The 9,860-nt window shown below is 38.9% G+C and overlaps 1 protein-coding gene across 1 annotated transcript in view; it reads right to left on the reverse strand.

Moving 5' to 3' along the window:
• Nucleotides 1-1,461: 1,461 nt before the first annotated feature.
• Nucleotides 1,462-9,860, reverse strand: part of LOC106514129 (T-lymphoma invasion and metastasis-inducing protein 1) — a gene marked incomplete in the record, with an annotated part of 62,199 nt that continues 53,800 nt past the window's right edge. The window contains 12 exon segments of the mRNA XM_014003242.1: nucleotides 1,462-2,622; nucleotides 3,643-3,815; nucleotides 3,909-3,996; nucleotides 4,682-4,784; nucleotides 5,188-5,246; nucleotides 6,385-6,493; nucleotides 6,584-6,702; nucleotides 6,825-7,004; nucleotides 7,136-7,244; nucleotides 7,496-7,621; nucleotides 8,360-8,428; nucleotides 8,647-8,871. Of these exon segments, the coding sequence (XP_013858696.1) occupies nucleotides 2,027-2,622; nucleotides 3,643-3,815; nucleotides 3,909-3,996; nucleotides 4,682-4,784; nucleotides 5,188-5,246; nucleotides 6,385-6,493; nucleotides 6,584-6,702; nucleotides 6,825-7,004; nucleotides 7,136-7,244; nucleotides 7,496-7,621; nucleotides 8,360-8,428; nucleotides 8,647-8,871 (1,956 nt within the window).

Raw genomic sequence — 9,860 nt, forward strand, 5'->3', positions numbered from 1 at the left:
ACCTGACAGCCCGTATCAAATGGCCCGGTACCCCATACTCCCAGAGAAACCCCCACAAGGCCCCCCTTGGGACACGGTCGAACGCCTTCTCCAAGACCACAAAACACATGTAGACCAGTTGGGCGAACTCCCATGCACCCTCTAGGACCCTGCTGAGGGTGTAGAGCTGGTCCACTGTTCCACGCCCAGGACGAAAACCACACTGCTCTTCCTGAATCCGAGGTTTGACTATCCGACGGACCCTCTTCTCCAGGACCCCCAAATAGACCTTACCAGGGAGGCTTAAGAGTGTGACCCAACCTGTAATTGGAGCACACCCTCCGGTCCCCATTTTTAAACATCCAGGGGGACTGCCCCCGATGTCCATGCGATATTGCAGAGTCGCGTGAGCCAACACAACCCTACAACATCCAGAGCCTTAAGGAACTCCAGGCAGATCTCATCCACCCCCGGGGCCCTGCCACCGAGGAGCTTTTTAACCACCTCGGCGACCTCGCCCCCAGAGATTGGAGAGCCCAACCCAAAGTCCTCAGGCTCAGCTTCCTCAACAGAAGGCATGTTGGTGGGATTGAKGAGGTCTTCGAAGTATTCCACCCACCAGCCCACAACGTCCCGAGTTGAGGTCAGCAGCACACCATCYCCACYATAAACAGTGTTGGTGCTGCACTGCTTCCCCCTCCTGAGGYGMCGGATGGTGGACCAGAATYGCCTCGAAGCCGTGCGGAAGTCTTTCTCCATGGCCTCTCCAAACTCCTCCCACGYCCRGRTTTTTGCCTCAGCGACCACCYGAGCCGCATGCCGTTAAAATTTTGCAATGAATATWAATKYATTTYTGGGAGGAWAACATTGAAAACRTATTGGAAAAACAAAATGGAAAAAWTCACACTGCTGAGATGAAKAGTTGTTGAGATATTTGCATGCAAAGTAACAGGAAGTGATGTCAAAGGGGAATGTCTGCATGTGAACAGAGCATTGCTACAATGGCTGYAGAGAAGAATCTGGTGTCTATTTAGATTATTTTGAGTCACTATCAGAGAGAGATGATTTTAAATAATAATTGTTTCAAGAAACAAAGACCTGGTAGTTCCTTTCCTTTGATGTCACTTCCTGTTTCTCTTTGGCTGAACCAAGTTCAAAAGAAAATATGCCAGTTATGTGATAAAATGGGTAAAATTGTGTGTATTGTGTCAAGTTTCTTAAATATAAAGATGTTTTTGTATTGGAAATGAATGACACAGGCACTAAAAAATGGCAACAATCTGCTTTGGTCTTGGCCTCAAACCATTAGGTCATCCGTATGGTCAAAATTAAACCATTTCTACAAAATGAAGCCATTCATAAAGCTATCCACAACAGGCAAGACATAAATTGCTCCAGATCTTCTCACAGAACCCCACTTTAGAAGAAATCAACTATGGTTTTTAAGTTAAAACAGTAAAAAAAGAAGCACAATAAAGCTAGTTAAATGTCACCGTCTTTATCACAGCTGTCATTAAGCCACAAGCCCCTGAAGAGAATTTCCATAACTCACAGCCCTTGAGTGTTAAAATACTACAAAAAGCAGCAAAGTCWGAAAAATATAACACCCACATTATTCCTGTGTTGAAAAATAAACATTTAGGCCAGAGATTTGGTGATGATGTTTCTCGTGTCTTGGACAGTAGCTGTGTCTGTGTACTATAAACGCACACACATGCGTGTTCATTTACATGCAGTGCTGTCGTCACTGAAATGCTCGTGGTTAAAGCAAGAAAGCCCTCTCTTTTAAAGAAAGCAGCTCTGGCTGAGAATCTCGAGTTTAGAAGATGAAGCAGAGGATGTGTTTTTTTTAACCCACTGGGAGTTGCAGGACTTTAGGATTGTCAAAAACAGGGGGAGTCGTCAGGTTGTTGTTACTGTTAAAAAGAAMTTTACACATTATTTTAAAGCTTGTATCCAATTTTCCCCCAAATTTGTTTGATTTGAAATCTGGAAGACGCCACATTTTTTTCCTGCCTCTCTTCATTTTATCTTCCACGACATCCCGTCAGAAGACGTCACTGTTACATCTGCTGTTGAAGTCATCTCGTCGCACCCAGATTACATTGTGGTCCTGGTCTGTGGCCCCCTCCACGGCACATTGCTTTAAAGGGACAAGCTTCGCAGTGGAAGTTCGAGAGGCCGAAAGGCTACAGGGAGTGCAAGAATCTGAAGAACCAGAGTCAATCTCACTCCTCGTCTCTACCTGTCCGTTCACCACTCTGCTCTGCAGGTTCAGGCCTCCCATCTTCTCCTCCAGGGGGTCCGGTTCCAGCACCACGGAACGAACAGACTTGCAGTACTCGTCGTCGTCGCTCAAGATGTCCGTCTCCTTCACCTGCTTCACGTCAGCTCCGTCGCATTGGTCTTCATAACAGCCCAGGTTGAACTGCTCCTCCACCCAGCGGTCCGTGTCCTCTCCTTGAGGTTTATGGGCTTCACGATGGAAGAGGGGCGAGCTGGAGGAAGAATACGATGTGTGCTGGGAGGGGTTGGTGTCGCTGYAGCTGTTGTTGTTGTCGCCGTGGAAAACTAGGTCGGTATCAATGGTGATGCGGTTCCTCACCAGTTTTCTGTGAGCCAGGGTTCGGAATGGAGCGGTTGCTGAGCAAGACAAGAGCAAAAGAAAGAAAGTTGTAAGGTTTTTGTGTCTTCAGAGTATTTTTTTACTAGACAAGTGAGTGATATAAAAAACACAGGATCATTATGTACATTTAAGAAAAKGATAAAAGTTGGATTGCTAAAGAAATATGAAACAGTATAAGGTTTATCTATATGAATTGTTGTTCTAGAGGGATTTGATGTTCTTGTCTTTTGTTTTGTTAATAACAGATCTTTCTACATGAACTTATTCTAGAAAAAAAGGGGCAGATATTATAAGATTTTTTTCTTCTTTCTGCTGCCTTTCATTTCATTTTATTTGTGATTTTGATATACATATATTATTGTTTCTTTCATTTTTTATGTGTTTTTTATTGTATATTATATATAAAATTGTTTTGTTTTAATGAAATGAATAAAATTGAAACTGAACTGAACTGAACTGAACTGAACAAGGGTTAATAGAAATATTTCCCATTTGACCAGTTTTTTTAAGAGGTGACAGAAAAATCTGAAGACCCCCCATTTTCACAGATTGCAGTTAACATCCCTGACCACCTGGTGGCGAGTTAGCATATTGATTATCTGTTTTCTCACTTGATGCATGACCTCATTTGCTTTGCTCGGAAAAATGTTGCAACAGCCGAGTGTCTGAAGTTTCTTCAAAAAACCCAATAATGACGATGGTGATAAAAGAGGTGAAAAAAAGAGGGATCTATGCAGTGAGAGATGAGGGACAAACAAGTAATCAGGCCTTGGCAGCAACAGAGTGAGCAAACGGCAGCAARGTTAGGTGATATGTTCATAATTTTAAATGCAATCATTTAATTTCATTGTTTATAGTTATTAGGACCACACTTAGTGTTTTTTGCAACTGTACAGAAAAAGTTCCGTGTGCATCTGGGTGACGGCTTATCTGTTCATTTTGCTCGGACTAAATATTAATAAAAATGAATGAAAATAAAATGAGAGGAAGCAAAAAAAGTCTAGTGAAACCTTTGCTAGACAAATAAACTGATTTACCTGCTCTGTTCATGGCAGGTCGAGCACCTTTAAGGGCGCGAAGCCGTTTGCCACCAAATGGGACGTACTGCTGGGTGGCAGGCAAGGACTCYGTCTTGAGAAGTTGGCGGCGTTGCTTGTCCCTAAGGATGGAGTGGACTGCTTTCAGCAAGTCTTTTTTGCTGTCTGGAGAGCTGCAAATCATGCCAAAGAAGAAAAAGTATTGAGGTAATTTGCAAGTGAAGGATCTCTAGTTTTTTTGGGGGGGGGGAAAGGATATACTGTACCTGCAGCATAACTGGAAGGTTCTCTCTGGTCTTCCTTCAGATTCAGACCTTGTGTGGACTATTTCACAAACTGCTGTGACTTCAGAGTCTGAGAAAAGAGGAGTAGTTATTACTGATCTAAACTTCTTTAGGTATTCCATTAGTATTTAGTATTTAGTATTAGTATTAGTCAATATGTTTAAAAAGTAACATAATTTCTTCAATCACAATTCTCAAAGCTTTGGTTAAAAAAACATTTTTTTTAATTTCACAGTAAACCAGGGTGACTGTGGTAGAGTGGTCCTGTAGCAGTGGGTTGYTGGTTAAATTCCAGTTCCATCTGTCTCAGTCGTCGTGTCCTTAAGCAAGACACTTCACTCACCTTGCCTTGCGAACAGAAAACACTTTGGAGAGCATAGGGATTTGATAAAGTGCTATAATAAATAGTTAAAGCCATTTACCATTTTTTAACCAAAAACTAGTGCACAGTACTATACAAAGAATATTGTGATCAGCTTATGTCTGTCGTTTGGAGATTAAATCTGCTCCAAAACTGTAAAATGTCATGCAGGTACCACTTTTCTCAGTTTAAACATTGCAACAGTGTCTTGTTTTTTCACATGCAATATTGACTATTTGCATGGAAACCAATAAGACTGTCAATACCCTTAAGGATCTTTTTAGGAAAAGTTATTTTTCACTGTAATAATTTTACTTCAGAAAAAAATAATAAACCCATTTAAAAAGTGCATTTGTGGGATGTTGGGTGTAGTAAAACTCAGGTGTAGACCTACTTGGTAAGGTGTGGACTTGCAGAGATTCTGTTGCGATCATGTGACGGAAGCGGAAAGAATCTCTGTCATCACACACGGTGGAGTGAGAGCGATGAGTTCCCCCCTAAAAAAAAAAAAAAAACAGAAAATTTGATTCAGTACTTGTTTAGCAAACAACTGCAGCTCACCAACCGGGCAGCAGAGAACACAAGGGTGTAGGAACAGACCCTGATTAACACACACATCTGTTGTGATGCGTTATAAATGCACCAAAAATAATTTATGACTTTATTTTTAGAATATAAGCATTTTTAGAAAAAAAAATCAACATTTACAAAACTTTTAAAATACTTGTTGAACGCATGAATACAAACAAAATTCAAATAAATCATAAATCTGATTCACAGAAGGATTTTTTAGGACCAATCAGGTCAAGTATTCAAACTTTTAGAGTCTTAAAACCAAAGACTTATTACAATAATTCCATCTACTAACATTGTGTCTAAAAGCTTAATAAAAATACTTACAATTTTCTTCCTGTGCTTTGAGCCACCCTTGTGCACAAACACAACAGCTGTTTTGAAAACTGGAAGAAATTTAAAAACATGAAATGAGGTAAGGGTCTGCATTCACAAAATAAACCAATGCAGATTTTATTACCTAATATATTACCATGACAATTTGATTTGGGATGTTAATGGGTATTTTAAGATAAAGTTAGAAAAAAATTCAAATAGCCAAAAGCCACTAAAGCTGTTCAAATGGATCAAAACAATAACATCAAGTGGAAAAGCAATCATCACTATGCACCATCACATGCATGTTTAATATTTATTATTAAAAGTAAGAGTAAGGTGAGTAAAATGTATGTAATCTAATATAAACTATAATGTCATGCATCTGCAAGTACTGAGAATTATATATTAGTTATTTTCATTCGGGGCCAGCCCTAACCAATTTGGCGCCCAATTTGAAAGATTTTAGGTGGAGCCCCTTGAGAAAATTTCTAAATCTCACTGTCAGTTTACATTTACAAAATTAAATAGTTTTGTCTTTGATATTATTTTTCATCTTTAGAAACCAGGTTGTCCAATTAAAATAGTCATTTTAAATATAAAACTGGAAGTCTACCTCATACCTGCCAACATCTGCTGACAACAATGAGGAACACCTGTTCGTGTTAACCAGCAGCTGTGGAGTGAAGTAGTTCTAGGGGGATCCAGGGGTGTACTCCCCCAAAAAATCTTGTACATTTTGTACTCAAAACTATGCATTTTCCAGCCATTTGAAGAACTTTTTACAAAATTCTTGGGATTAAAATAAACAATATAAAATCAGTGTTTTATGAAGGTAGAACACTGAAAGCCAAACTTTGACTTCGTCTGAAACTTCCATAATCCTTATTTTGTTTTTGTTTACACACTGAGTACCAGTAAATCAGCTATACTCTAATAAAATGTTTATATTTATTTATTTATTTTGTAACCCATTTGTGGTGTCCTCTAAATAGATGGTGCCCTTAGCATTGGCCTATACTGTCTATGCCACGAGCTGGCCCTGTATTCAGTTATTCTCTTAAAAAAAACAAATATTCAAACACACAAAAGAAATGTTCTTTAGGATAAGTTTAAATACTCCCAAATGAAAGAAAATTCAAATGTATTTTGTCTAAATATATATACAGAATTATAATACATCACATCCACAATTCCTGATCAACTTACCAAAAGCTGCTAATTCAACATCCTTTTTGCTTTTGACCAAAAAGCCTGGAGGGTTCATCCACACTACGGTCGAATGCAACAGAAGGTCCCCCATCGAGAGGTCAAGAACCTGAGATTAAAAAAAACATATTGTTCAAGTTGCTAATGTTAATATTTTGTTGTGTCCAAGTTAGAAAACCTCAACCTAAATGTGTGTTACCTGTTTTTTATCTGAAGTCTGTTCACTGATGAGCTGGTCGAACRCAGTGCCGTACTCCTCGTGAAGCTTCTGCATCTCATTGATGTGACTGGCAACTTTGTTCATGGCCTTCATTGCAACTGAAGGAGACAATCAGTCATTAGTCGTGTCGGAAYGGATTACTGCTCCCGTGGTGACGAGCGTAGATGACTCTAAATCATTTCACAGTGTTAAAGGGTGGTAAAAATAGTCAGCAGTGTACCATCCAGGTGGTAGTGTTCTTCGCTGTCGGGGTCAGTGAGGTAGTAGAGCTCCTTCAGCAGGAGAGGGTACTTTAAGACTCTCTGGATGGGTTTGATCAGGTAAGACTCCAGAGTGGATGAATGTTGCTGTCTGGGGTTTCTCTCAGCCAGGAAAGCTTTGAAATCTGGATCAGTTTTAGCTGGAGAAAASAGGAACGTGGATTTAATGCAAAACAAAAACTCAATTTCCCCCTGCATTAACATTTACAGATGAGGTATAATTTAATAGAACCTTGTGACTTAGCACTTTCAAGTGTCTGCCCGTATTTACCTTTAGCCAGGACCTTTGGGACTTTGGTGTGGCTGGCGCAGAAAGCACTGTAGATCTTAAAGCGATCAGCATAATAGAGGAATGAACCACCCAAAGAGAACAGCACCTTCTGTGGAAACAGACAAATCATGCATCAGTAAATGGAAGTAACTCTATGAAATCACTCCTTTTTATTTTATTTTGATTAACCAGCTCTCGTAGAGAAATAGAAACTTGTACAGCTTAGTTTAGATAAATGTAGTCCCATTTATAAATAAAGCCTGCATGATTCCAGAATCAGCTGTACTTTGAGTGAAACACCAAATGGAGCAACATTTAGRAATACAACAAAGTGATACCATAAAGTGAAGAAATCCCAACCTTAAACTGTTCAACCCTCTCCAGTCTGTCCAGATCAGGCACCAGTCTGATWCCATCTTCCAGCGTCCGCAGGAACTCCACCTGAAACTCCACCATCTCTCCGAGGTTTCCRAACAAATCGTCCAGCTGCAAACATRCAGATTATCATTTGGGTTTTACCGCAACTTTAATTAACATTAAACATGTTCTGTAAAGTTGTGCTTTAAAAGTTTGGAACCCTTAAGAATTAGTATTCGTTTTTAGAAACGTGAATAAAATGGATCTAATTTAATGAGAATATTATGCTTATTGTTTTCCTTACTAAAAAAAACTACAGCATTAAAATATTAAATAGTTTTTGTTTTGTTACAATTTAGTCAATGGGTCAATATTTTGTGCAGTTTTATTTTAATTTAGAATTTGCTGATTTAATCGAGAAATCTTCCTTTGCGTTAATTTCATTTCAATTTAAGATCTTGCTGAGAGGCCAGAGCACAAATTCACAATACTTCAACCACCCAGCCCAAACCTTTAATACCACCACAAGCCTGCTTTTCACAAAGAATTAGGTTTTAGGGTTAAATATTTTGATGATAAACGCAAGAAAAGTAACAAAGATTTTCTTGTTTGATTTAAAGTTATCCCAAGTTTCTAATTTATTATAAACCTTAGCTTCAGTGTGACGGTGGCTGATCTTTCCCTTGAGGCCTTTGAGGCCTGCTTGCTACAGTCTTTTACTTATACGGAATAAAAAAATTTGTTTTATTCTATTTGTTTGATGAGTTTGCTCTGGTGTATTTTGTTAATAGGTCAGTTTTTGTGAGAATTTTCAAACTTTTAAACCCTTTTTCCATTCTTGTTATGCACAAATCAGACAAATCCTACCTCATCTTGTGTAAGGAAGCTCTCTTTCTGTAAAGGTGTCAAGTAGCGCTCGATTAGACAGCGCAGGTCCTGAAAAAGATGAGAATTATGATTATGATTGCTTCCTGAACAKGGCTGAAGGAAGGCGTGTGAAGGTGTTTAATGAGGCAGTTTTGAGATCAAGTATGTTAATAAGGTAACGAAAATGTTATGTCAGGAATTACAGTATGGCCAAAGAGATGCGAAAATATGCGAGCAAGAAGATAGACTGGTTTCTTAAAATGAAAAAATTAATAAAGAGCACTTACTTTTACATAAGTCTTCTCTGTTTCCACTAACTCACTGATGACCTTGCGCAGTTTGTCTGCATCTGAGAGCTGTCTTTGAGTCCCAGCGCCTGCCGTCGAAGGCAAAGCCGACACAGGACTCTGCGACAGAGAYGACGAAGAGGACGACGAAGAGGACGACATGGGACAATCGGGAGAATTCATGTCGTGAAGACTGCGGCAAAAAGCSGTAACCTGCTCCGTGCTCTGCAGAGAAAGAGGCGACAAACAGAACAAGACGTTTTTACTTGTGTTTTATTTAATTTTTCATCTTTCAGTCAGTACAGATAAAATTAAACTAAATTTTAGCTAAATAAATTTCAAAAATGATCATATTTTAGCCTTTGAATCATTTTTTTAAACAGCCTCATGTATGATTGCACAAGATTAGTTAAGGATGACTCTCATCTACCTACCACACCAAATATTAGCCCAATACCTGCACAACTGAATGAGTTACACCATTTTGTTTTAATTGGTTGTGCTGAGGTCAGGTACTGTAGCTGTGGTGGACATTTTGAATCAGGTTGATGCTTAAAGTTCATCAGTTGTAGGTGAAAATCCAATAAATCATTTCTGAAAGTTTCATTAAAATYGCTTTTCTAGTTTATAAAATATTTTGCTAATAGACAAATAAATGCATAGGCGCCCCCGCATCGACACACATACTCAATAATGAATACATTAAGATTTATACAGTGTTGTATAGGATAGTTCAAACACCTATTTATGCAGAAGACCTGCTAACATGTGACTTCCATTTTTTTAAAAATCAAGTCAACCATGAAATAGTTGAAGTCAACAGCAGAACGATACTGACACACCTAACAAAACATCGTCTGCCATCATTTGACCAAACAGAAAACTAGAACACATCCGTCATGCATGAATTTTTCAGTTATATTAGTCACTTTACCAAATAACCACACCTCTTCCAACAAACGAGTGCACACAGCAAATACAGCGTGGATCTGATAGACACACCCATCTGCTCCCTCAACACAAAAACACCAGGCATGAGCAGACCTGCCTGATTGGACAAGAATACAAGAGTGACGATAAGCCTCAGTTTCTCTCTTTTTTTTTTTCTTCTCCAAATTCCTTTTTTTTTTTTTTGCATTGGCCAAATATTAATTTAAATCATCACTCCTATCATAAAGTCATACATATCTTTTGAAGGTTCAACATAATTATAC

The sequence above is a fragment of the Austrofundulus limnaeus genome, unplaced genomic scaffold, assembly GCF_001266775.1.
Source record: "Austrofundulus limnaeus strain Quisiro unplaced genomic scaffold, Austrofundulus_limnaeus-1.0 Scaffold17, whole genome shotgun sequence".
Lineage (NCBI taxonomy): Eukaryota > Metazoa > Chordata > Actinopteri > Cyprinodontiformes > Rivulidae > Austrofundulus > Austrofundulus limnaeus.